This window comes from Miniopterus natalensis, chromosome 15 (assembly GCF_054644295.1).
Source record: "Miniopterus natalensis isolate mMinNat1 chromosome 15, mMinNat1.hap1, whole genome shotgun sequence".
Taxonomy (NCBI): Eukaryota; Metazoa; Chordata; class Mammalia; order Chiroptera; family Miniopteridae; genus Miniopterus; species Miniopterus natalensis.
The window spans coordinates 2,972,609-2,998,887 of NC_142095.1; the positions used below are offsets into that span (position 1 = coordinate 2,972,609).

General features: G+C 60.8%; 1 protein-coding gene across 10 annotated transcripts in view; it reads left to right on the forward strand.

Moving 5' to 3' along the window:
• The window catches only part of CACNA2D2 (calcium voltage-gated channel auxiliary subunit alpha2delta 2), a 110,691-nt gene extending 86,189 nt beyond the window's left edge, over positions 1-24,502 (forward strand). Inside the window, exons 5-39 of one of the 10 annotated variants that reach the window (XM_087824699.1) lie at positions 576-620; positions 3,678-3,819; positions 6,823-6,954; positions 7,090-7,147; positions 7,828-7,878; positions 8,107-8,206; positions 8,290-8,448; positions 8,670-8,777; positions 8,877-8,955; positions 9,544-9,593; positions 9,775-9,864; positions 10,069-10,140; positions 10,338-10,412; positions 11,627-11,701; positions 11,780-11,851; positions 11,931-12,002; positions 12,105-12,166; positions 13,026-13,102; positions 14,196-14,216; positions 16,850-16,910; positions 18,909-19,006; positions 19,174-19,264; positions 19,371-19,433; positions 19,581-19,684; positions 19,959-20,057; positions 20,146-20,234; positions 20,440-20,490; positions 20,701-20,772; positions 20,875-21,027; positions 21,174-21,226; positions 21,328-21,383; positions 21,520-21,646; positions 22,070-22,179; positions 22,280-22,362; positions 22,473-24,502. In XM_087824699.1, the coding sequence (XP_087680825.1) occupies positions 576-620; positions 3,678-3,819; positions 6,823-6,954; positions 7,090-7,147; positions 7,828-7,878; positions 8,107-8,206; positions 8,290-8,448; positions 8,670-8,777; positions 8,877-8,955; positions 9,544-9,593; positions 9,775-9,864; positions 10,069-10,140; positions 10,338-10,412; positions 11,627-11,701; positions 11,780-11,851; positions 11,931-12,002; positions 12,105-12,166; positions 13,026-13,102; positions 14,196-14,216; positions 16,850-16,910; positions 18,909-19,006; positions 19,174-19,264; positions 19,371-19,433; positions 19,581-19,684; positions 19,959-20,057; positions 20,146-20,234; positions 20,440-20,490; positions 20,701-20,772; positions 20,875-21,027; positions 21,174-21,226; positions 21,328-21,383; positions 21,520-21,646; positions 22,070-22,179; positions 22,280-22,362; positions 22,473-22,616 (2,994 nt within the window). In that variant the 3' untranslated portion in view covers positions 22,617-24,502. Of the gene's footprint in view, positions 1-575; positions 621-3,677; positions 3,820-6,822; positions 6,955-7,089; positions 7,148-7,827; positions 7,879-8,106; positions 8,207-8,289; positions 8,449-8,669; positions 8,778-8,876; positions 8,956-9,543; positions 9,594-9,774; positions 9,865-10,068; positions 10,141-10,337; positions 10,413-11,626; positions 11,852-11,930; positions 12,003-12,104; positions 12,167-13,025; positions 13,103-14,195; positions 14,217-16,849; positions 16,911-18,908; positions 19,007-19,173; positions 19,265-19,370; positions 19,434-19,580; positions 19,685-19,958; positions 20,058-20,145; positions 20,235-20,439; positions 20,491-20,700; positions 20,773-20,874; positions 21,028-21,173; positions 21,227-21,327; positions 21,384-21,519; positions 21,647-22,069; positions 22,180-22,272; positions 22,363-22,472 lie in introns of all 10 variants that reach the window. The other 9 variants (XM_087824697.1, XM_087824700.1, XM_087824698.1 and 6 more) reach the window with 9 other exon arrangements.
• Positions 24,503-26,279: the final 1,777 nt, after the last annotated feature.

Here is a 26,279-nt window from a genome sequence, read left to right on the forward strand (position 1 = left end):
AACATGAAATTAGCCCGTTTGTGTTACAGGTCTCCCGGGTGGCCGGTGATTATGACGTGCAGATGGCCAGGAACCCAGCGGCTGGGCAGGCGGGCGGGGCGGGCGGGCGGGGCGCGGGCAGCCAGGGCAGGCGCTGGGCCGGGCTTTGTTTTCTCCCTCTCCTGTTGTGTAAACCTCCCTGCATTTCACAACAAATCACAGATAATTAATAAGTACATGCCCGTAATGAGCAGGCTTTTTAATAGAAGAAATTGGAAGATGCAGTGTGGAGTTATTTCACTTCAGCCGGGCTCGGCTCTGTTTTTCCATCTTCCTCTCCTCCTGGTGGCCCCTCAGCCGGAGTCTGCAGCCAGACAGGACAGCAGAGCAGCAGGACGGGGACCCTGGTCCTGGGGCCAGTGAAGGCCCCAGTCTCCCGGGGGAGGGACATTCCCAGCCTGGCTCACCCTGCCTCCCTGGATGGAAGCTCCAGATAGAGGAATCTGGGGGGTCATTCTAAGCCTTGGGGCTGGGGGTCCTGGCTGCACCTCAGGAGCCCCTGAGCCATGATCTTTGAGGCCTCTCTCCCCAACTAGGAGGAAGACATCGTGTACTATGATGCCAAGGCTGACGCCGACCTGGTAAGTGCCCCCACTGTACGGGGGAGGGGCAGCTGCCAGCGCCACGCGCCCTCTCTGGGCTCGTGGCCTCAGCGAGAAGGGAGTGTTGGGACTCGGCGCTCCCGGGATTCTGAGCTCGAGCCTGCAGGGCTGTAGCAGCACAGACCCCCACCCTACACCTTCCACAGACAAAACGCTAGAGGCCCAGACCTCTCCAGGGCTGTGTCTCTGTGGCACCGAGGGGCACAGTTTAATTGCACAGTGTGTGGCAGGCTGGGACCCCGGCCCTTGGGGACCTCTCATGGGTCAACTCAGATGCTAGAACTGACAGATGCTGAGTGCATTTGGAGAGGGCTTCCTGGAGGTGGCAGACAGCTGAGAATCAGGATGCAGTGCTGCCCAGCTGTGCTTCAGTGCAGATACCCTTCCCTGTGGCGAGGGAACAGCAGCTCAGTGTGCGGAGCACCCTGCACCCTGGCCCGTGAGCAGTGCAGCCAGCCTCCCCCGCGGCTGGCGAGGCAGCCCGGGTCCTGTGCCTGCTCTTCAGGTGACGACATCATTTGGGTAGGAGGGGCCTACGAAGTAGACAAGAGTGTTTCGGGGCAGGGCACGCTGAGTAGACAGTGTTTGGTCAACCTGTCAAGGCCCAAGTCCATGTGCCTGCCTTTGAGGCAAAGGTAGCTGAACCCAACTGTCACCTCTGGAAACGGGTGTCGCAACAGCTCAGTCTCTGGGGTCCCACCCACACCGGCTAGTGCAGGAGACCCCAAATCCAGACTTCCTCTCCCAGGCCTGTTGGCCTGAGGGGTGTCCTTCAGGGAGCAGGAGGTGTCCAATAACACCCGATGTGGGCAGGCAGGCAGTCTCCCTGCAGAGGGTCCATGGGGCCAGGCTGGCCTGGGGGGACCTTAAGGACAGGCAGGCAGGGGGCCGAGAAGGAGGGGCGGGTGGGCTAAAGCAGGTGTGCTTTCTCCCTTGGCTGAGCCTCTGTGGCTCCCAGAGAAGTTGCTAAAATTATAGCTGGAATCTGAAATTCAAATGAAGAGCGAACCTTTAATTAGACCCTGAATCTAACTCCGTACCCCCCTTAACAGCGGCTGTAATTTTAGCAATCAGCGCATTAAATGTAAACCGGGAGACTGCCGCTGCCCACCGCGCAAAGCCCCTGGGGGTGGGGGTGGTACTGAGGCGCTCCTTGGCCCGGGTGGAGCCTGACCCCCTCCCGGGACACCCTGAATTCCCTGCCTCCAGCAGCCCCCAGTGTATCCAGGACCCCCAACCCCTGGCTCTAAAGCACTGATTCCCTGCTCCCAGCCCTTTAGGCATTTGCTGGGAGGCCAGGGGGGGCCAAGGAGGGAGATCACCCCAGGCGGGGCGGGGCTGAGGTCAGGTAGCCCCAAAGCCCAGCCCAGAGTGGCCTTAGTATGAATTCCGCACGTACACATTTGCCGACTCCCCTGCTTGTTGTGTTTTTTTAAAAAATCTTTGCCAGAGGTACAGTTAAGAGATCTTTCTAGACCATTTACTTTTAAATTACCAGCCAGAAGGTGGGGGTGGGGGAAAGAGAAGGAGGGAAAAAGTTCGCCAGCTGATAGCTTATCGGAACGGAATCCAAATGTCACATTAGTTGGGAAAGTTGGGAGATTAAATTTTCCAGCGCCCTTCATCTGCCTCTGACATTTCGGGGGCTTTCTTCTCCGAGCCTGCCCCCCTCCTTGCAGAACGTGAGCGGCTCACGCCTTGGAGGCGGCCGCGCCCCGCTCTGGCCTCGCCGGGCCCGCCGGCCTCCCCAGTGCCCGGAGCTGCTGCGGGCCCTCGGGGTGTGCGGAGGGCGGCCTGGGGCTCGGGGCCTGCGGTACAAAATCAGCCCTTAAAGAAATGCAAAGGGGGGTCGCTGCAGGCCCTTCCGGGCCACCGCACCCCCTCCAGGAGTGCTCCGGGTTGGGGCGGCTCAATCACCCCTTCCCCAGACGAGGCAGCCTGTGCAGACACCTGGAGGCGGGAGTCGAGGTGTTCCCGGGACCCGCTGTCACTGCGCCGTCCGCAGCGCAGAGGCGGCGAGCTGAGCCTTGTGCCCAGGGTGGTCACGGGGTGCGGCAGGGCAGTGAGGGGGCATGTGGATGGTTCAGCTGCTTCCCCAGCTTCCTCCCAGGGCGCAGGGCCCCCAGCTCTGCCCCGGCCTGCCGCCTTTCCCGCCTCCCCTTCCCCCTCCGCCACCATCTCCCCTTCCCCACCATCTCCCCTTCCCCCTCGCACACCTGCACCCGAGCCTGCCCACCCCCCTCGGCTGCACGTCAACGTTGCCGTCGCAGACCCACTCCTGCCAGCCTGTGGTGGTGGGCGGCGACGCACGGCGCATGCCCAGCCTGCCCGGCCAGAGATGCAGTAATTGGCACCTGTCAGACGGCTGCAGCTCATTTTAGAAAGTCAGTGGAGGGGGGCCTTGACAGTCCCGCTGCTGGCAGGCGCTGCGGACCCTCCCTCCAGAGGCTGCTGGTCTCAGTGCTAGTCTCTGCCCCAGTCCTCTCTCCGCAGGACTTCCCACAGCTCAGCCCCTAGGGTCACCCCTCCCCTCATACCAAGAAGGGGGTGGTGCCCCTTCCCCAGGTGGGGCCGGGGCCTGCTCAGTGCTGCCAAAGGAACTCCATGCTAGGGATGGGCAGGGTCCAGAGGCAGTAGGTCCCAGAGCGCCTGGGCAGGTCCACCAAGGCCTCCCCCAGTGACTGCCCAAGGCACGCTCTGCAGGCAGAGGTCTGCAGCCTGCCCCTCGCTGACTTGGAGGTCCACCTCCTTCGCTGATAATTGGTTTTCAAGGATGTGGGGAAGGGGTCAGTTTGGTTTTGGTTTTGGAATTTGGGTTTTGCAAATGTGGGGATGGTAGGTGGGGTGAGCAGGGGCAGGTGGGAGTCACGGGCCTCCCGAGTGAGGGGACCATACCCTGTGTCTCCATCTCTCTCTGTCTGATTCTGAGATGCCCCCACCACCTAGACCCTGGCCCTCCCCTGCCTGCAGGCCTCTCTGTCCCCACTCCAGCATTGCCAGCCCTGACGCTGCTATGGGGGGGGTCCCTTTCTGCAGGACGACCCTGAGGTTGAGGGTGTGGAAAGGGGGTCCAAGGTCAGCACTCTGAAGCTGGACTTCGTTGAGGACCCCAACTTCAAGAACAAGGTCAACTACTCGCACACAGCAGTGCAGATCCCCACGGATATCTACAAAGGCTGTGAGTCCGGCGAGATGGGAACAGCTGTCCCCGCACACCGTGAGGCCATGACCCACTGCCCTCCAGGTCCCCAGCGCCTGGCTGGTACCACCCACCGCCAGCCCCCTACACCCAAGGTCACACGAGCTCGCCTCTCAGACTCACCCATACGCAGGCAGCAAGCAACTCACAGTAGATAGAAAACCTTGAGCCTCCCGCCCTGCGCACGGTCTCCGGTGTGTGCACATGCGCCTGCATGAATGCATGTACACAATTGCTCCCGCACACGCTGGACCATCCCCTCCCGTCCCCAAAGCAGCTCCCGCACCCCCTCTCATTCCCTGGCCCCATGTAAGAATGATGGAGGAGCTACCACATCAGATGGATCTTGGAGCTGCTACTCACACACACCAGCCCTGTGACACTTCCCTCCTCCTTGGCATGGGGGGCAGAGTAAGGGGAGGGAGATTGGGTAGAGGGTGGCTGAGATTCCTAGCTCCAGGGAGGGCGGTTTTGCACAATAAGGAAACCAGGTCACTACAGCTAGAAGGATTTCAGGCAGACATGAGGAGGAACTTACCGAAGGTCTTGGGATGTGTTGAAGGAGGAGGCCAAGAGTTGAACGCTATATGGAGAGCTCTAGCAGCAGGATCTAAGGCTTGGGGGGGTCTCTTGGTTCTGATGTAATTCTGTGGTCACCTACAGGGTGGCCTCAGAATCCAGGGTGCCCACTGGGTGGAGGGTCTTGGGACAAAGATAGTCTCCAGGATGCAGGGAATCCTCCAGGTTCCTCAGGGAGGCTCCCTCCACCCTTCGGGTCAGCAGGCCTTATGGGCAGCCTGAGGCGGGGTGGTGGGGGGGGTGGTGAAGGGGGTGCTGTTCCTGCCCCTCCACAGGCCACCTGCCTGAGCCAGTGGAGGAGCACTATCACAGGCAGGCACCCTAATTAAAACAGGAGCCACCCGCCCTCCCCAGTCACCCCTCGCTACCCACACAAATTACATTTTATATGTTTTTTATTTACTGTGTCACTTTTAATTAAATCTGTAATCGCCTGCCTGAGGGGGCATGGTCCCCATTTCCCAACGCAGCGTGATCTGAGAGTGTGCACGTGGGTGCGAGTGGGTGCGGGTGTTTGTGCGTGGGCCCTTCCCAGTCAGGAGGCTGGCGTGCTTGCAGAAGTGTGTCTGGTAGTGGGGTGTGTGTGTGTGTGTGTGTGGTCGGGACACCGACACAGGTAGCCCAGCCCAGCCAGGGGTCTTCTCTTGGCTCTAGACCTGAGTCAGGACCACCCCTCTGCCAGGAGCGAGATGAGCTTCCAGGACAATCTGCTCTAAGCCTCTCATTGTGAAGATGAGGAACCTGAGGCCAGGCGATGGGTGGGGCTTGCCAGGCAAGTGGGTGCTGGACAGACAGGGCTGTGTGAAGCATTTGAGAGCCCGGCTTGATTTTTTTTCCTTAAAGAGAAAAATAGAAATTGTTCAACTCACTAAGTTTCTAAATTAGGAACAGGACCATAACATAGTGTTCAATAGGCACAGCCAATGCTAGAAATGTGTTCTGTTTTCACATTAAGGTCAGTTACGGGAAACTGCAGGGCCAGAGGGGGGGAGGGAGAGCAGAGGGGGAGGGATTGGGCAGCAGATAAAACGGCAGAGGCCCCGCTGAGAGGGAAGGGTGCCCAGGAATGTGTCGGTGCCCCCGCTGTGGCAGAGCCAGGAGCAGGTGTGTCTTTAACTCCCAGCTCTTCACCTGCTGGAAGGTGTCCACATCCAGAGGCTGTGCTCTGGTTTTCACTTGCAGTGGGTCTTTGATGAAGACTGTGGGGTGGGGGATTGATGGTGTCAGGGCCCCACCTGGGAAAAAAGGAGGTAGAAGAGACTGCCCCTAGGGGAGAGGTGAGGACAGATACCTGGCAATAGCAGGTGCCCAACGCCTGCTGGGGTTTTTTGAGTCCCTCAGGCAGAGACGGGTACACCGCACCTGCGAGAACATGTACCACGCACACATTGGCAGACTTAGGGCTGTCCCGAGTTAGGGCTCAGGGACACTGCTCTGGCCATCTGAGTCCCTGCCCAGATGAAGGGCTCTGCAGGCTGGAGTCCATTCATCTGAGAGAAGCCTTGCTCTGCGAGTGTGCACAGGGGTGGGTCTGGCCATGTGCAGCCAGGGAGGCTGGGGGAAAGGGTGGGTGGGGTGACTGGCTGTGAGAACAGGACCTGTTGGTGTCCTGTAGGTACAGAGGGTGTGCAGGTCTCAATGTGTGAGTCCTTGTGCCCATGGCAGCAGTCGAGCGGCTGGGCAGGTAGGTTCAGGGGCGAGGGGATCACACACCTGGCTGGAATCACAGAGGTTAGATGCAGGTACACTGTTGGGGAGTGCAGGCTGTGTGTGCGTGCGTGCATGCGTGCGTGTGTGTGTGTGTGGCCTGCTCGTACATGCCTGTCTGGGTTGGAGCAGGATCATGGCACAGACAGACCCTGTCCCTCCAAGAACCCCGCCCCGCCTGCTCCCGGCCCCAGTTGATTAATCGTGGAGCTGAGAGGCTTCCAGCTTATCAGGTACCTTAATAGCTGAATAATTCCAGCCCCATCATCGAGCCCTTAATTGCTTTCTTGTGGCTGCAGCCCGGAGTGCATGCTGAGTGGGTGAGCTCCCGGGGGACCCGCGCCAGCTCCAGCAACATGCTGGATCGGCATCCCAACATACAACTCCCTGCCGCCTGGGTGGCCCCTCTGCAGGGCCACAGGTCACAGCTGCCCTCCCTGATCATGTAGGGCCTGGCTGCAGGGTAGGCTGAGCTGTGTCTTCGATGACTTGGGAGGGGGTGAGGACCCAGAAGTCTTCCTGGAGGAGCTGGTGCAGCCCCAGCTGAGCCTGGGGGAGAATGGGGGAGAGCCTGGGTAGGCAGAGGGCAGGCGAGGCTTCCTAAGTGGGGGTCACGTGCATGAGTGTCGTCGAGGTGAGGTTCAGCAGGGGACAGCCCAGGTGCTTCCCACCCCAGCGCCCCCGCTTCCCCCACAGCCACCGTCATCCTCAATGAGCTCAACTGGACAGAGGCCCTGGAGAACGTGTTCACCGAGAACCGCAGGCAGGACCCCACGCTGCTCTGGCAGGTCTTCGGCAGCGCCACAGGCGTCACTCGCTACTACCCAGGTGGGTGCCAGCCTGCCCGCCCCGCCCGTCCACTCAGCCCATAGGCTGCAGGTTGGCCTGGTCACTCCCTCAGCGCCTGCTACGCGGGGCCGAGCCCTTCCCCGTGGGACCCATGCACCTCCTTTTTCCCCACAGCCACCCCATGGCGAGCCCCCAAGAAAATCGACCTGTACGATGTCCGAAGGAGACCCTGGTGAGCGAGCAAGGAGGGGCTGGGCAGGGGCACCCCCTCAGCTCCCCACCTCTCCCACCCGCTCCCCTCCCTCCCGATATCCAGGCCTCCGAGCAGGGCGCAGCCAGCTCTATCCAATTTTCATTTCACACATCGTTGCCACTGGAAAATGGATCCCATCACCCAGGCAGGCCTCCCAGCTGCCTCTGCCCCCGTTCACTGCCTGGCACTCCACCCCCTCGGGACTGAGCGATGGGGCCACTGGAGGTTCCCAAGGGTGGATGTGTCCTCTGTGGAGTTGGCCAGCCCCCCCCCACCCCTCTGAGCCTCCCTCCGCTCTCCCTCGCCTGCGGTAGCCCACGACCTTCTCCCTCCCTGCCACCTGTTCAGTCCTGTACACAGCTAGGACTCTGCCCTTGGGACCTCAGCCTGGGCTAGGGACCAGGGCAGGCCACTGAGACCAGGGGCCATGCCTCCAGTCCCCTCTCTGGATTACCTGCTTACTCCTCCTTAGGGTCGTTCACGGGCTAGGGGACCAGGTCACTCGTGTCACGGGCAAGGACGCTTTTATTAAACGCAATATCCTCAGTGCCCAGAGCCCTGTGTGGCTGCTCAGTGGAAATATATTGAATCGGTATGTGGGTGGAAGGACCCGCACAGTCCCGGTGAGGCTGGCCCTAACTGAAGCTTCTCCTGGGCAGGTATATCCAGGGAGCCTCATCGCCCAAGGATATGGTCATCATTGTGGATGTGTGAGTGAGCAGTGCTGGCAGGCGGGGGGGGGTAGGGCAGGGGCTAGAATCTGCTGCCCCAGAACATCCTGCGGGAGTGGCAGGAGAACACCTGAGGCCCAGCTCTGCCCAGGAACGTACTGGGGGGATGGCAGGAGAACACCTGAGGCCCAGCTCTGCCCAGGAACGTACTGGGGGGATGGCAGGAGAACACCTGAGGCTCACCTGGCGCCTCTGTGACCTCCCTAGGAGTGGCAGCGTGAGTGGCCTGACCCTGAAGCTGATGAAGACGTCCGTCTGCGAGATGCTGGACACGCTCTCTGACGACGACTATGTGAACGTGGCCTCGGTGAGTCCCAGGGCGGGCAGGCAGGCCAGGAACGGGTCACCCCCACCCGGCCCGTGTGACCACCATCCTCGCTGTCCCCGCAGTTCAACGAGAAGGCACAGCCTGTGTCGTGCTTCACGCACCTGGTGCAGGCCAACGTGCGGAACAAGAAGGTGTTCAAGGATGCGGTGCAGGGCATGGTGGCCAAGGGCACCACGGGCTACAAGGCCGGCTTTGAGTATGCCTTTGACCAGCTACAGAACGTGAGCCCTGTGGGTGGCTCGGGCGGGCAAGGGCCCTGGCTGGGGGACACCCGGGAAATCAAGACAAATGGCCTTGTTAGCACCCAACAAGCAGCTCGGGCAGATAGCAACATCTGCTGTGGGGGAGGAAGGCCAGCGGGTCAGGCCTGCGGGGGGCGGGAGACCCGTGCCTGCACCGGGAGAGGCTGGAGCCACCTGACCCCGCACCACCTCCTGCCCAGTCCAACATCACCCGTGCCAACTGCAACAAGGTGATCATGATGTTCACGGACGGGGGCGAGGACCGCGTGCAGGACGTCTTCGAGAAGTACAACTGGCCCAACCGCACGGTGAGGCTCGGCCCGGGCGGGGGTGGCCCCGGACCTGGGCCCTGCGCGGGGCAGGGCTGCGCTCTGGCAGCCGCGGCAGTGACCCCCGGCCCCACGCAGGTGCGAGTGTTCACCTTCTCCGTGGGGCAGCACAACTATGATGTCACACCCCTGCAGTGGATGGCCTGCGCCAACAAAGGTACCTCGTCCGGGCGTCGCCGCCCCCAGGCCTGCCTGCCGCGTTCTGCTATCCCTCGGGCTGGCTGCCCGCCTGTCCTTCCGTATGTCCAGCTGCTTGCCCATCCACTGTCCATCTCTCCCTACGTGTGGCTGTTCATCTGTCTCTCCGTCTGGCTAACTTGTCCATCTGACTGAGCATCTTTTTGCCCATCTGTCTGAATGTCCGTTGTCCCTCCGTCTCCCAGCTCGTCTGCCCCTGTGTCTGTTTGCTGGTCGGTCTGTCTCTCCTTGCACTTGGGCCTGTCCCCTGGGTGGACTCTGAATGTCACCGCCAGCCTAGAACGAGAGACCTCAGGCCTCAGGCTCCTCTCTTCCCCCCGCTCTGCTTCCTTACACCCCTGCACTCACAGCCCCTGATAGAGCATCGGTCCAGTTTACAGCGCATGGCAGGGAGCACTAACAGGACGTGATTCAGGGGGAGTGACACCAAGAAGAGAGGGAGGGAGGAGCCTGAGGGACAAGTCAGGGCCGCGGACATACCCCAGGGCCTCTGTCTGTGGGTCCTGAACACCACCCAGGCCCGCCTCTGCCTTGCCTTCCCTCACAGGTTACTATTTTGAGATCCCTTCCATCGGAGCCATCCGCATCAACACGCAGGTGAGGCTGTGGGGGGCCCCCTGCTCCAGCCCCCTGCTTGTAGGGGGAGGGACAGTGGCTATGATGAGCTGCTGTGGGGTGAGAGCGCCCTCTGGTGGCGTGACGATGCACGCGGAGGCAGAACAGGGAAGCGTGGTGGGAAGGACAGACTCTCGACCCCTGCCTACAATCCCTTCCCCAGGAATATCTAGACGTCTTGGGCAGGCCCATGGTCCTGGCGGGCAAGGAGGCCAAGCAGGTGCAATGGACCAACGTGTATGAGGATGCGCTGGTAAAGCCTCTGGGCGAGGAGGGGGTGGGGCTGGTGACCTTCCCCCACGGATGTGCCCAGTGTCGTGCCCCTTGAGGGCCCCATTGTGGGGGTAAACCAGGCAGAGGAGCAGGAAAGGCAGCTTGCACCTGAGCTCCTGCTCTGAACACTGGGGTGGGGGCATGGCTGGCCACAGGAGACCAAGCTGTCCTCCTCTCCCTTCAGGGGCTGGGGCTGGTGGTGACAGGGACCCTCCCAGTATTCAACCTGACGCAGGATGGCCCTGGGGAAAAAAAGGTGAGACCCCCCCCACACTGGGGAAGAATGAGGTGTGGCTGGGGAGGGTTGGCATCCCCATAGCAGGTCTGGGGTAGAGGAGGGATGGCAGGCCTGCAAGTCGGACAGTGAGAGTCGCGTGAGGCCTTGGGCATGGGGGTGGGCAGGGGGCACCCCATGGAATTGAGCCCATTGCAGACCCACACCTCTGCTCCCAGAACCAGCTGATCCTGGGCGTGATGGGTATCGACGTGGCTCTGAATGACATCAAAAGGCTGACTCCCAACTACACGGTGAGTGTCCGCCTGCACATTCGCCCTGCCCTGCCGCCCATGGGGACACAGCCAGGCCGCGGAGGAGACTTGATGGTGATTAGAACACCCCCATAGAGACCTCTGCATTCAGGCAGTCAGGGAAGGCTTCCGGAGGAGATGACCTTGGGCCTAGAGCTGGGGTCCGCAGACTTTCTGTAAAGGGCCAGACTCTGACTGTTTGAGGCCCGGCCAGCCTCGGTACTCACATTCATACTCCATTCTGCTGTTGTATTGGGAACACGGCCACAGGCAAAACAAACAAATGGGCATGGCTGTGTTCCAGCACAATTTTGTTTGTGGACACTGAAATTTGAATTTCAGATTAATTTTCACATGTCATGAAATAGAATTGTTCTTTTGATCTTTTTTAAGCATTTAAAAATGTCAAAGCCATTCTTAGCTGGCAGCTGTACATTACCAGGAGGTGGGCCAGGTGTGGCCCACGGGCTGTAGCTTGATGCCCCCTGGGCTTACACATGGCAGGAGCGTGCTGGGTAGAAAGGCAGGGAAGGCGTACCTTAGAGGCAGAGGGAGTCCTCTGGACAAAGGCCTGAAGGTGAAAAACAGAATCGTAACCCAGGGAAGGGGCAGGATCAGTGCGGCTGGCCCCGGGCCTGTGGCAAAGGGAGTTTGAGGCTTGGTCGGGAAAGGGGAGGCAGATGAGGAATGTGAACGAGCCACACACAGGCCACGGGCACTGAGAAAACTACTGAGAGGTAAGGGTGGGTCCAGAGTCTCACTTCTCCTTCCCTTCCACATGGAAGGGACACCCTAGGCCTGTGGGATTCCAGGGTCCATTCCTCCAGCTGTGCTCTAGAGATGGGGACCAGGAGGAGGCAGTAAGGGGGTGGGGCAAGGGGAGCAGCAGCAGCCTGTGGGGCCAGTGGAGGTGGAGCCATCGGCTGACTGCTCCATTAGAACCGGCGATGGGCTGGGAAGGACAGGCTGCCAAACCAACGGTGGTCCCACAGAGCTGGTCAGCCTAGGCCAGCGCTGCTCCGTGAGGGGCACCAGCCTGCTGGGCGTGGCTTGAGAAGGAGGCTTGGGCCCCGTGGCATGTAGGGGCCCAGCCCAGGCAGGCAGATGGCACCCCTCAGCCTCATGGAAGGCAGGAGGAAGAAGTCCAGAGCTTGGGGAACCCCTGCCCAGCCCTCCAGGCCCTGAGCCACCCCCCCCCCAATCTACACCTGCAGCTTGGAGCCAACGGCTACGTCTTTGCCATTGACTTGAACGGCTATGTGCTGCTGCACCCCAACCTCAAGCCCCAGGTAAGCCATGTGGGTGGCCTGGAGGGGGTTAGGCCCTGTGAGGTGGGGCCCCCTGACTTCCTGCCCTGCCTGTCACAGACCACCAACTTCCGGGAGCCTGTGACCCTGGACTTCCTGGACGCCGAGCTGGAAGACGGAAACAAGGAGGAGGTGCGGAAGGAGGGGAGCAGGGGTGGGCCACCCCAGCAGAGAAAGGTGGGCCCCGCCCCTCACGTCTCTGCTCTTCTAGATCCGTCGGAGCATGATCGATGGCAACAGGGGCCACAAGCAGATCAGAACGTTGGTCAAGTCCCTGGACGAGGTGAGCAGGTGGTGGAGGAGGGACAGAGTTGGGGTGGACATTGTCCTCCCTGCACCTCACCCGCCTGCCAGCACAAGTGCCTGACCTAGCCTCTCCTCCCAGAGGTACATAGATGAGGTGATGCGGAACTACACCTGGGTGCCCATAAGGAGCACCAACTACAGGTGAGTGGGGCCAAGGTTGGGCAGGCAGGGAAGGGCGGGGGTGCCCCAAGGCCAGAGCTGAGCCCGACTGCCCCCCACACCAGTGTGCCAAATCGCAGCGGGGCACCTGCAGCCAGCGCTGCTCACCTCTCACCCCATGACGCTCAGTCCCCAAGGGCCTCTTGCTGACCCTTCAGGAACAAGTGCCATCTCCTGGGAGCACAGGACAGAGACAAGACATACATCTGATGCCTCCCTGCGCCCCCCCACCCTCTCCCATCCCTCCCGCCTGGATTGTATCCCTGGGTGTCTGCACCCAGGCTGTCTCCCTCATTCACAGGCCTCTCAACGGCATCGCAGCCCCAGAGCCGGTCCCCTGTGGGTCAGGTCTCGGCAGCATAAGCTGTCTCACTCACCTCAGGAGCGGCCTGAGCCGCTCCTCCCTGTGTTAGTGCCAGCCCGCTTTCAGCTGGTCTCACATGGCCTGAGCCTGGGGACTGGGGACCCCACTCGCACTGCAGCTCCCACCCCAGCCTAGCTCACTGACAGTGTCCTGCCCCTTGTGAGTTTGCTGCCGGCCAGATGGAGGAGGCTGGCCGGGCAGTTGGTATGTTGGGGGAGGCTGCTGGGCTTGAGGGGTGGGGTGGAGATTCGCTTTTTGGCTGGATGTTCTGAGGTCTCCAGGAGAATTTGGGGAGTGAAGGGTCCAGGCCCTTAGGCCATGAATCTCCCACCACTAAACAGGGAAAGATGTCCCTGCTGGTCAGGGGAGGGGAGGCCACAGCCCGGGTCTCTCCCCAGCTCCAAGGCCGTGGGGAGGGGGTGCCTGCGTGGCCCACCTCTCCCCAGCAGTGACCGAGCCCCTCCCCTGCCCCCCCAGCCTGGGGCTCGTGCTGCCCCCCTACAGCACCTTCTACCTCCAAGCCAACCTCAGCGACCAGATCCTGCAGGTCAAGTGTAAGTGGCCAGCCCCTGCCTGTGCCCTGCACCCCTGCCTCTGCCCTGCACCCTGGCCAGCCTCAGGCAGCAGAGCCAGCGGCCTGCAGCCAGGCAGCCCCTCCTGCCCAGTCTGCCCACCCCCAGGCGCCCGCAGGCTGGGACACCAGCCCGGAAAGTCTGTGGAAATCTGCATGCCCGCCTTTTCTCAGATTTGGTTCCAGACCATTCTCTCATGGTTTCCGTTGAGGTTCTGTTTTTGGTTTCTCCTACTCGGTGTCTTCCCTCCTTAGCCTGCCTCCCCCGCACACCCCTGGGGGCTGCATTCCTGGAAGACACCCTCCTGAACCCCTCCTTCTCCTCCCTGCAGCTCTCACCCCTGAGGGGCCACCCCCAGGGTCTCTCCCCTCTCCAACCCCTCTGCGGTCCCCCCCCCACTCCTCCTGACTCACCTGCCTCCTCATCTGACTCTCGCCTGCCCGTCCTCTCTTTGCCCTTCCTTCTTTCTCCCTCCTTCCTCCTCTCTGCTCCCTGCACCCCCACCTTCTCAGTCTCCCTCTCTCTCCTTGCCTCCTGCTCACTCCGTTTCTCCCCCCCACATTCCCTCCCTCCCCCTTTCCTGTGGTCTCCCTCCCTGTCTCAGGCCCCCCTCCCATCCTCTCTCCCTCCCTCTCCCCTCAGCTCTGCTCCGGGCTCCCTGTCCCTCCCCCTTGCCCCCCTCGCCCCCCTCCCTCCCTCCCCCCCTCCCCCACTCTTCTGCCTGCGGCTCACCCCTGCATGTCCTGCTCGCCCTGGGCCTCCCGGAGCCTGTGGCCCCGCCTGCCCACCGCCCGAGGTCGCGGGGAGGGAGGCTGGGGCTCTGGCCCCACCGGGCGCCCCCCCTGCCTGGCCCACTGGGGCTCATCTCCTTTGAGTTTTCTCGCTCTCTCTTTCTCTCTCATGTCGTTTTTTTGCAAGAAGTTTCCTTTCGGTATGAAGATAAGACACAATATTTTCATTCAAACAGCCATTGAATAAAATATTGTTTGTGCCCCCCTCCCCTCCCCCTTTTCGTTTGTTTTTGTGTCTGTGTTGTTTTGTTTTCCTCGCTTTCTCTCTTGGTGGACTGTCCCAGTGCCAATCAGCAAACTGAAGGGCAAGTATATTCAGAACCAGTGCACCCTCCTCTCCCCACCCACCCACCCTCACGCCCCTGCTTGCCCCCCTCCCCGCCCAGGACCGGCCACACCCCTGCTCTCCAGAGCCCCTCCCAGCATCCCCCTGGCTCCTCCAGTTCTTGCCTTTCCTCTGATCCCTACTAGAGCCAGCGGCCCTTTCCCCGCCCTACCTGCAGGGTGGTTCTCCAAAGAGTTCTGAGAGCTCAGGCCCCTCCTCATCCTCCTGGACCTCTCTGGGCAGGCCCCTGCCCCCCTTCCCTGTCCCCCCAAGACAACTCAACAGTGGGGACAGGGCTGGATGCCTCTGCACCACCTCCTACCCAGCAGCGCAGGGGCCTGAGATGCAGGGGGTAGATCAGTCCTGGGAGGGACTTACGTGAGGCTTATGGGAAAGGGCCAGCCACACGGGGCTTCCTTTGAGATAGTTCTCCCTCCTCTGACCTCGTGCTGGCTGCAGAAGCTGGCGGCACTCCCAAGAGGAGACAGAGGCTTTGGAAGCCTCTGGCCCTGATCCTGAAGGGGGGTGGGGGGGGCAAGATAGAGCAGTAGCCAGGCCACCTGGAGAGCAGAGGAGACCCACTGTCCTGGGCACTGGCCAGGGTGCTGAAACCCTGCCCCCTGCCACCCCGCTGCTCCCAAAGATGTTGCTCAGGCCACCAGCCCAGCCCTGCCCTGGGGTGCTCTGTGCTCCTGGGGAGACTGGACAGGTTGGAGAAGGTGCTCCCTTGTTAAATAAAGGCAGACTCAGGGACTGTGAGCCTGGCTGGGAATGGAAGGGGATCTGTCTGGACCACAAGGGCCAGCAAAAGAGCTTGGAGGGAATCAGGCTGGATGTGAGACCAGAGACTTCCAGGACAGGTAGGCAGTGAACTCGCAGGCCCTGGTGAGAACAAGGGGCTGAGGACAGGGGAGACAGCGGCACACCAGGTGCACAGAGACACACCCCTCCCACGGGACACCTGGGCAGATGGGAATGGAGAGCCACGAGGGGCTGTCCTGTCCTTGGTCCCCAAGGCCTGGAAGCAGGGGCTCCCCGAGAAGCCCTGGGGCCACGTTCAGCCTAGTTCAGCACAGAGGACACAGCTGCCCCCACTAGCCTGGGTGGGGTGAGGGACATGCCCTACTTCCACTGGCTTGAGTTGTCTTTCCTCCCCCTTCCACATCCCTCCCAGGGACCCCAGAAATGCAGGGCCCTGGCAACAGTGATGACCACAGCATAGCCTCCCTTCCTGCTCCCCCACCTCCTGTTTTCTTTCTCTCCCCCCCCACCCCTTCCCTGTCGGCTTGTGCCCAAACCCTGCCTCACAGTCCTATCAGAAAGCAACAGTCCAACCAGTGACTGCCAAGCTCCCCCAGGCACCCCAAGTCCCCCTTCCCTGGAATCTTGCAGTGCATTGTGGGAGTATTGGGGAACAGGGAGGACCCCTCCTCTGCAAAAGCAAAGCCCTGGGGTGACTGAGAGGTTGGAATCTGGGTGAAGGGATGGCAAAGTGGACTACCCAGAGTGTGACAGGCGGAGGGCAGAGGGACACCTCCTAGCTGAAGACCAGCAAGATAGCCAGTCCAACTGGGCAGGGAGAGGCCACAGAGGAGCCCAAGTGGCCCCATCTCCAGACTCCCCCAGAAACCCACACAGAGATAGTTGCATACATGCACACACACACTCATGTCACTCTCACACGCGTGCGCAGGCCCAATAGGTGGATCCCTCAGCAGCACCCCACGCCTTCTCCAGAGCCCCCAGCATTCCTCCCTGGCTCCTCTGAGGTCCTAGGAAGGGGGAGACCCAGCCCTTCTTCCACACCTGCCCCCATGCTCCCAGCCCAAGAGGGCAGGTATACAGGTTCAGGCAACCCTCCTGTCCCCTCTCGGCTCCCAGACCCTCCTCACACAGTGTGGGGACATTCACAGGCACCTTAAGGTCTCCCCTCACCTAGCTGCTACTCTAGGGAGGCCGCCAGACCCCACAATGCACTGCAGCCTGCCCCCAGCCACCCACACCGTCTCTGGTTGGACTGTCTGTGCCCGTGAGAAACCCCCTCGGTTTGGCCATGTTGATGCCTGACACAGAACAAAAGCAAGACCTACCAAAATGCAAACAGCTGCAGCAAAGAGAGATAAAAATCCGCAGCCAAAAGCCAATTCCCTTCCTCAGAGTCTCTGCGGAGGCGAAGGGAGTTCAGCATGTGGTTTTTCCATTATGGATGCGATAAGAGCGAGACTGGTGCCTCCCCCAGACCATGCATATATATAGCAGTGTGTGTATATATATGTGTGTGTGTGTGTCCGTGTATATGTGCTATACAGCCGTATGGAAGCATATACAGCCACGCCAAGGGACTCACTGCCGACAGAGGACCGGGCCGGGGCAACATATTGGCTATAACTGCCCTCCTCCTGCGATGCTGTAGTCTCCACAGGCCCTCCACCCTCCCCACCCACCCTTCTCTTTGGCTCGAACTTGAACTTGGAAGTGGCGGGTTCCCTCTTTGCTGGTGTCTCCCCCTCCCTCACGCCACCCCCTTCCCCATCCCTCCAGCCCCTTGAGCTCTGAGCCCCCTGGCCTCCCGCCTCCCCAGCCCCCGCCGGATAACCCCCGTTTCTGTTGCAGATTTTGAGTTCCTGCTCCCCAGCAGCTTTGAGTCTGAAGGACATGTTTTCATTGCTCCCAGGTAGCTTGCGTGTGGCCTTGCTGAGGTGTCCTCCCCCACCCTGACTGCCCTGGCCCGCCTCCTGCACTGCTACCTGGAGCTGTGTGTGTCTGTGTCCCGTGCAGTGTCGCCCCCACCCCCCTGCATAGCCCCGTATGTGCGGCCGCGTGCATACCCGGGCCATGTAGCTGAACCAGGCGGCAGTGGCCAGCTGCCCGCAGCTCCGGCTCCCAGGGGCCTGGGGCGGGAGGGCTCTGGACCCTCTGCTGACCTTCCCTACCCTCAGGCAACCAGAAGGAGTCCTGTGTGCCCTGGGCTGGCTGTCCACAGCCTGCACCTCGCTGGGCAGCTGCTGCTCTGGTTTGTGGTGCCCTCCCCTCCCCACCCTGCACCCTGTCCTTGTCCTGTGTCAGTCAGTGTTTGTGTGGGTCTGGGGACGAGCCAGCCAGAGCCCCTGTCGGCAGTGCTGAGTCTAGGTGTGGTGGCTCACTGAGGACAGGGTGGAGGAGGGGATGGGGCTTTGAGGAGCTGCTTGGACAAGTGAGGGTTCAGGGCCTGGACGTCCCTCGAGCGCACTCAGCATGCACACACAGCCCTCATGTGCACACCCCCTGCCTGACGGCCCGCATCTGAAGAAGCCAGTGGGCCCCCAGGTGGTAATGCCCTCCCCTGTGACCCGGGCTTTGGGTGAGGGCAGGTGGGTACAGCTAACAGAGACCCAGGGGCACTCTCAGGCACCCCACGTGGGCTCTGGGCACTCCTCACCTTCATGTGTGCACATGCGCGCATGCACCCACAAATCTCTCTGTGACTCTCTGTACATGCGTGTTTGTGGATGTTTGTAAGAGTCCGAATGTAAATGTGGGGTGGTCCGTCTGCATCAGCGACTGTGGAAATGTGTGAAGAGCCTGTGTGACCCATGTGACCCTCAGGGAGCTCTTTGAGGACAGGGACTGTGTGTGTTTTTGTCACCTCTGTGTCTTTGGCTCAGGAGAGCTCAATAAATATGTTTTGGGTGAGTGAATAGCATAACCCACAAATAGAAATGTATATATGGGGACTGCAGGGGACGTGCATCTCCAGCCCAGCTGTTTGGGTGTCACTCTGGGTATGTCAGGTGTGGCCTCTGCACCGGAAGTGCAAGCTGTGCGGTGCACAGAGGCCCCAGGGGCCAGGGAGCAGGTGAGGCTGAGACCCAGCCCAGGAGCCCTCACCGACTGTGGGCCCTAGCAGAGCCTGGGAAGCAGCACATTTGAAAAATTCTCGCAATTGCTGCCGTACGGACCTGTGGTGAGGTCTCTGGTGGCAGGGGTGGGAGTGAGGAATTGGGCTGGAGAGGCAGCTCCTCGCCACGGCCTCCTGGGTTGCTGAGCCTGAGCAGGCCTCCACACACCCCGCAGCCCCTGCTCTCTGAGCCCCGTGAGGACCTGGAGGAGGTGAGGGATTGGCCTCTTCACCGCTGGGGCAAGAGCATCCCAGGCAGAGGGACTAGGCAGTTGGAGGACCCGCATGTTCCCACCGACTTCATGACGTCCTCTGTGGTACGATGTAAAAAAAAGCTCAGGGAGCTTGAGTGAGCTGCCCAAAGGCACACAGCCAGGAAGCGGCAGGATGAGGGCAGGACAGTCTTAGACTCGGCTGACCGGCCGGTGCTGGGGCTCACCCACCTTGCGCTCATGGACCACGACAGATACAGGCGGGTGAGCCCACCAGGAGAGCCTCCCAGGTGCTCCATCTGGGTCCAGATACGCAGGAGAGGCGGGAGGCTCTGCAGGGCCGTGCCCGGGAGAGAACCTTCCAGGATGGAGGAGGTAGATCCCCATCCTCCTGTCAGCTCTGCCCCTACTCAGACCCGGGAGCCTGCCAGGCGTGTAGTGGCTGCAGCCTGGAAGAACACACCTGCCCCTCCCTGAGGCCTGGGCTTCTCAGCAAATGACGGGAAGACCTGTTGGGAAGCCTCGACCCTCTGCCCTGTCCAGCCCCCCAAGCCCACTCTTTTTGCCCCCCCTCCACCCCCAGAGAGTATTGCAAGGACCTGAATGCCTCAGACAACAACACCGAGTTCCTGAAAAACTTCATTGAGCTCATGGAGAAAGTGACTCCGGACTCCAAGCAGTGTGAGTGCCGGGTAGGGCGGCCCCGAGGAACCCGGGGACCGGGTGGACGTGGAAATATGCAGGCCAAGCCTGGGCCAGGTCATGGGGAAGCCTCCCACTGGAGCCTTGGGTGGGGGGGCAGGGAGCCATGAAAAGCTGCCCCCTCCACCCCTGCCCTCCCATTCCAGGCAACAACTTCCTTCTGCACAACCTGATCTTGGACACAGGCATCACACAACAGCTGGTGGAGCGTGTGTGGCGGGACCAGGATCTCAACACGTAGGCACTGCCCAGCCTGTGGGAGCAGGAGGCTGGGGTGGGCCCAGGGGCCCTGGCCCTGCCGTGTAAAGGCAGGCCTGTGACCACACCTCCCTGCTGCCCCCAGGTATAGCCTTCTGGCTGTGTTTGCTGCCACTGACGGCGGCATCACTCGAGTATTCCCCAACAAGTAAGTGACCTACCCCGCTACCTGACCCCCTGACCCTGCCTAGGACCCTCCTTTGTCCTGCTGCCCAGAGGCCCCTTTGCACCTGCCTGGACTACTGTCTCCCATAAGCCACGCCTTCCATCAACCTCTGCCTTCTTGGATGACCAGGGCAGCTGAGGACTGGACGGAGAACCCTGAGCCCTTCAATGCCAGTTTCTACCGCCGCAGCCTGGATAGCCGTGGCTATGTCTTCAAGCCCCCACAGCAGGACGGTGAGTGTCCTCCCGGTGCACAGCAGCAGGGGCAGCCGAGGCCTCCCCGTGTGCTCACCCAGGGCTGGGCTCTACTCTCTGAGGCCCCTCTCAAACACAAGGCAGGCCGAGACTGGGGTCGAGGCGGAGAGAGGGCGAGGCTATGCCAGACACGGTGCTGGGTGCTGGGTGCTTAGGCTGGGGTAAGCCTTGGCTTGGGCTCCTGAGTCCTCAGGGCTCAGCATGGGGCGGTCAGTGTGGCTGCCAGCCCCCACTCCTGACTGCCTCCCCCCAGCCCTGTTAAGGCCTCTGGAGCTGGAGAACGACACGGTGGGCATCCTTGTCAGCACAGCTGTGGAGTTCAGCCTGGGTGGACGCACCCTGAGGCCAGCAGGTGAGTGCCCACGACGGAAGCAGGGAGAGGGTGGGCAGGGTGCTGCGTAGGCAGGCAGGCATTGATGGCCCCTTGCTCTCCCCCATAGTGGTGGGTGTTAAGCTGGATCTAGAGGCCTGGGCTGAGAAGTTCAAGGTGCTAGCCAGCAATCGTACCCACCAGGACCAGCCTCAGAAGGTACTTGGGCAGGGGTGGGGGCAGTAAGCCCAGCAGTACCCATTCTGGAGCCCCCAGGAACTTCTACCAGTCCTCCCACTCAAAGTGTCTGTGGTGCCTGTGGGGAGGCAGGGGCTGTTGTGGATGGCCTGGGGACCCATATCGTGAAGGGTGATGGGAGGGGGGAAAACTGGTGGTCACCTTACAGTCCTTGCTCTCTGCCCAGCAGTGCGGCCCCAGCACCCACTGTGAGATGGACTGCGAGGTAAACAATGAGGTGGGTGTGCCCTGAACCCTCACCTACCCCACTCCTGGCCTTCTTACTCCCACCTGCAACTCCTAGGCCAGCTCCGCCCTGACCTCACAGCTTTACCAGAACTGGGGGGAGTGGTACCCCCTCCACTCAACCAGGGGATTGCCAGGGTCTGGGGAGGAAGGCCTGTGCCTGAGCCCTCCACCGCCTTCCTCCCCCTTCCCCACCTCTCAGGACCTGCTCTGTGTCCTCATTGATGACGGGGGATTCCTGGTGCTGTCAAACCAGAACCATCAGTGGGACCAGGTGAGGGTCAGGAAGAGGGTGGAAGGAGGGGGTCGAGTTTGAGCCTTCTGGGGGTGTGGCGCTGCCAGCCCTGTGACTGTGGTTCCCTCCCTGCATCCCCAGGTGGGCAGGTTCTTCAGTGAGGTGGATGCCAACCTGATGCTGGCGCTCTACAATAACTCCTTCTACACCCGCAAGGAGTCCTTCGACTATCAGGCAGCCTGTGCCCCACAACCCCCAGGCAACCTGGGTGCTGCACCCCGGGGTGTCTTTGTGGTGAGCCCCAGCAATGCCTGGCCTGGGGATGGAGGATGGGGGGCTGGGAGACCTGCCCAAAGATGACACCCTACCTGTGAGGAGAGAGCTGGGGGAGACGTGGGTCCAGGGGCAGAAGTGGCAGCCCATGCCTCTCTCTGCCGCAGCCCACCATTGCAGACTTCCTTAACCTGGCCTGGTGGACCTCAGCTGCCGCCTGGTGAGTCCTGGTGGGGGCAGGGGTCAGGGAGGGCTCAAGAGAGGCGGGGCAGGGCCCGGGCCTCCGCTGACCACTCCCACTCAGCGACCCGTGCCCTGCAGGTCCTTGTTCCAGCAGCTCCTCTATGGCCTCATCTACCACAGCTGGTTCCAGGCAGGTAGGTAGGGGCTTTGGAGGCCCCCTCCTCAAACCCCCTCTTCCCAAAGGGCGGCGGGGGTCCTGGCTGGCGCAGCTGAGGCCCAGAGCGCTGCCAGGGTGGGGGGCTGTGGCTGAGGCTCGCGGGGCCCTCGCAGATCCCGCGGAGGCCGAGGGCAGCCCCGAGGCGCGCGAGAGCAGCTGCGTCGTGAAGCAGACCCAGTACTACTTCGGGGCGGTGAACGCCTCCTACAACGCCATCATCGACTGCGGCAACTGCTCCAGGTGCGGGGCGGGGCGGGGCGGGGCGGGCCGGGGCCGAGGAGGGGAGGTGGGCGGGGGCCTGGGGCCTGGAGGGGCGGGGCCGAGGGTGGGAGGTGGGCGGGGCCTGGGGCCTGGAGGGGCGGGGCGGAGGAGGGGAGGTGGGCGGGGCCTGGGGCCTGGAGGGGCGGGGCCGAGGAGGGGCGGTGGGCGTGGGCCTTGCGGTGGGCGGGGCCTGACGGGACGCGGGGCCGAGAGGTGGGCGGGGCCTGAAGGGCGGGTCTAGGGGCTGTGGGCGGGACCTGACGGGGGCGGGGCCCGGTGGGTGGGGCGAGCCTCGCGGAGGGGCCGGGGGCCGGGGCGGGTCTAGGGGCTGGGGCGGGACCTGACGGGGGCGGGGCCCGGTGGGTGGGGCGAGCCTCAACGCCCCGCCTCTCTGCCCCCCAGGCTGTTCCACGCGCAGAGACTGACCAACACCAACCTTCTCTTCGTGGTGGCGGAGAAGCCGCTGTGCAGCCAGTGCGAGGCTGGCCGGCTGCTGCAGAAGGAGACGCACTGTATCCTGCCCCCGCCGCTCCCCGCCGCGCGCCCCCCTCCCGCCCCGCGCCCCCCTCTGTGCCGCCACCGCCGCCTCCTTGACTCCCCACCCATGCCCAGCGGACGGCCCGGAGCAGTGCGAACTGGTGCAGAGACCGCGATACCGGAGAGGCCCGCACATCTGCTTCGACTACAACGCGACGGTGAGTGGGGGGCTGGCCACCCGCTGCCCCCCCCAGGGCTGGCGCGGCCCTGCGCCCCCCCCGCCCCCCCCCCCGGCCGCCCGGGCACCAGCTCCCTGTCTCTCCCGCAGGAAGATACCTCAGACTGCGGCCGCGGAGCCTCCTTCCCGCCGTCGCTCGGCGTCCTGGTCTCCCTGCAGCTGCTGCTCCTCCTGGGCCTGCCTCCCGGGCCGCAGGCTCATCACATCCGAGCCCACACCTCGCGCCGCCTCTGAGCACCCACCCGCCTCCCGCCCCGGCCCCCGCCATCCCCGCTCCCGCCCCACACTCCCACCTTAGATCCTCACCCTATCTCACGGAAGGACCTGAGCACACCAGGCCCCTAGAGTCTTAGCCTGGGGGGGGGGGCAGGGGTGTCCCACAGGAGGGCGCCACATCTGCTGCTAAACTGTCAAAGTGTCTACAGACCCCTCATTCCCACTGGACTTACCCACCCCAGGGTTGGGACAGGGAAGCCACAGTACTGGTGCCAAACCAGGCCCCACTGCCCACGCCCTGCCCCCAGGCCCCCTCTTCTCGGGAGCACTAGGCCCAGCCCCAACGGGACTCCTCTGACCTGGCCCTTCTACCCCACCTAGGACCAAATCTGGATTCCCTGGGACTAGTGGAGGAGGCTGAGATGGGCAGTTTGAGCCCTGTGCATCCCAGCTTAAGTCCTGGCAGCAGAGAGGTCCTGGGGCAGCCCCCCAATGGGCTCCTGGTCCCCTCAGGCCGACATCCACTTCCCCCTGCGCCCAAGCCCTGCAGGCGTCAAGACAGTGACAGTACAACTGGCTCAGACCCAACCCCACACACCTGGAGCTCTAGGCAGAAATGACTCACATTAGACGTGTCCCAGGGGACACACAAACACAGACATGCACATGGGGTGGGGTGGGGGCGGGGGCTCAAAGCCTTACACAGGGTGAGGGGTTGGTGGGAGGGTTGGCATGTGCACACTCCATCTCCTGCTCACCGCCCGCCTCTAATCTGACCTGCAGCCCAGCTGGTCCCCCATCTCTAAAGCTGAATGTCAAACAGTGCCAAATGCTGGGGCATGGGGTAAAGACCCCTCTGTCCCACCCTAGCCGCCAGTGTCCCCCTAAATGCCCCTCATACCCCCAGGTGCTCATTGTAACCATTTATCACTAGTGTCAGGCCCCTGTGGGACCACATGCCACTGCCTGCACCCCTTGGCAGAGGAATCCTCACCAGACATCGCCCTTTGCCTTAGCAGGGTGACTTAATTGCTCCTGGCTGGGCCATCCCACCCCCCCAATCTGGCCCTTACACACTCAGGCCTGTGCCCACTTCCTATCTTTTTCCCATTCACACACACACTCCCTGCCCCCCAGGAGGCCAAACTGCTCCTCCCTGCTAAACACACACTTGCACACGCATACACACATAAACACACACTGTGCACACAAAGAGGCTGGGCATGGGCACACTTCTTCACACCATTCATTCTGGTCATTTCCTCCAAAGGCATCCCAGCCTGGGGGCCAATGGGGGACTGAGGGCAGGGGATGTGGCCATGGGGCTCCGATGGACTGGGAGGAGGGGGGAGGGTGATGCATTAATTAATGGCTCCGTTAATTAATGTCATGTTGCTTGTCGCTTTCTCAGTGTGTGTGTATGGTCCATGCCCGCTGCTGGTGCCAGGGTGTACACCCGGCCTAGATGCCAGCTATGTCTTGCGGGGGCGTGTGTGTAACTGTAGTGTAGTCAGGTGCTCAATGGAGAATATAAAAATAAAAAAGAATCAAACATATACAGAAAAATATATATTTTAAGTTTAAAAAACAGAAAAACAGACAAAACAATCCCCATCAGGTAGTTGTCCAACCCCCAGCTGGGTCTGATCCTTCTCATCACCCACCCGACCCGGCTGCCCCCTCACCTCGGGCTTGGGGGATCTGTGGGGGACTGGGGGGCCATTTCCTTTTCTCTGCCCTTTTTTTGGTTGTTCTATTTTGTACAGACAAGTCGGAAAAACAACAGCGACAAAAAAGTCAAGAAACTTTGTAAAATATTGTGTGTGTGATTCCTTGTAAAATATTTTCAAATGGTTTATTACAGAAGATCAGTTATTAAATAATGTTCATATTTTCACTTCAAATGGTTCCCATCCACTGTGTCTGCCCTGGGGTGAGAACTGGGTGGCTTGAAGACAGGGCACCTTTACCTCAGAGCCCCACTCAGCACTCAGCCAGGAGTGAAGGCCATAGCAATCCAGGTCCCTGGTGGGTGTAGGACACAACAGGCATGCCGCTTCCCAGACCTCCTAAAGACCAGATACTTGAATCCTTTGTCCTGTATAATCCCAAAAGCATGTGGGGAAAGCTGTTTAAAAAACAAAAACAACTCCCAGTGGCTCAAGGAGATGAGATGTGGGTTTAGGCAGGCATCCAGCCATCAAGTCAGGCTACCCCGGCCTAGTGGGCAGGTCCTCCACCTGAAGTCAAGAGTGAGCACCTGGCCCTGGGTCCAGTACCTGGTGCTTGAGGGCCCAGTGCTGCTGTTTGGAGGAGCCAGGGTCTAGCCCACTTAAAGGCATGATGCTGCTCTTCCCAGCACAAGGGAAGCTCAAGGCCTGATGCTCTCCATGGCCATGGCCACTGCTCGCACTGGAACCCAACTCTTTTATTCATTTTAATCCCAACTCTTAATAGTTAACCCTAGTCCATGTGACCTTCGAGTTCTTTTCAAGGAGAAAGATATAACCACCAGTGCAGAGGTTTCCTGGTGCTACTGACAATACACACTCAGCACTCATCAGTGGCTTCTGGATGAGTCCTCAACACAACCTTAGAGTTGGATACTAGTTTATCCCCATACTGCAGATGAGCACACAGACTTAGGAGAAATCCTTTCTCCCCAGATGAAGAGGGCAAGAAATCAGCAAAAGTTTCAGAGAGGAAGTGGCCTGTGTCTGGGGGGCCTTAGATGCTAAATAAATGGAGGAGGGCATTCCAGGCCTTAGCGAAGACACCTTTCCTCGCTCCTCTGCAGGAGCTGGCCACAGAGCAACGCCTAACTAGCAACCTCTGAGACAGCCCCCACTCCCTGAAACAGCCCCGGAGGTCCTGGGTTAGGGCTGCCAGATAAAATACAGAACAATCAAATTTGAAGTTCAGATAAACAACAAATATTTTTTAGTATATATTATTGCATGGGACATAACTATACTAAAAAAAAGTACATGCTTATACTAAAAAAAGTATTCATTGTTTATTTGAACTTTAAATTTGATCAAGCACCTTGTATTTTGATTTGTTAAATATGGCAACCCTACCCTGGCAGTGGCACCCCGTGGGAACCCAAACCGGAGACAAAGATAAAGGGTGTCAGCACCCTTTGTAATCTGGAAGGCTATGCGCATGTTGGCAGTAGTACTGAAATCTGTAGCTGAAAGGAAGAGATTCTGCACTTTATAAATGTGCTTTGTCAATTATTTTAGTTATATGCACATTTCTAAAAAGTAACTCGATACAAAAAAAACAGCTTGCACAGGACACAACCTGCCAGAAGCCACCATTGCAATGAAGTGGGGACCCAGGGCCAGTCTTGTCCAAGTTTGTGGGGAGACCTCTCTTCCTCTGGGCCAGCAATCAAAAGTTTGTGGGGGGCAGGAAACCTCAGTTTGAGTCGTGGTTCTACCTTACTTGTAACAAGGGCAGCCTGGGCAACACACGGTGCACCCAGGGGGAACTGGCATTTTACACACCAGTCCCCTTGGACCCTCACAGCATGTCTCCATGAAACTGAGTTTCAACGAAGTCCAGGAACTTAGCTGCCAATGTCACACAGCTGCCGAGTGGCAGAGCAAGAATTCCAACCTGGGTCCGGCCCCATGCATCCCATACAACCTGAGTCTGGCTTACACCAGGCCATGG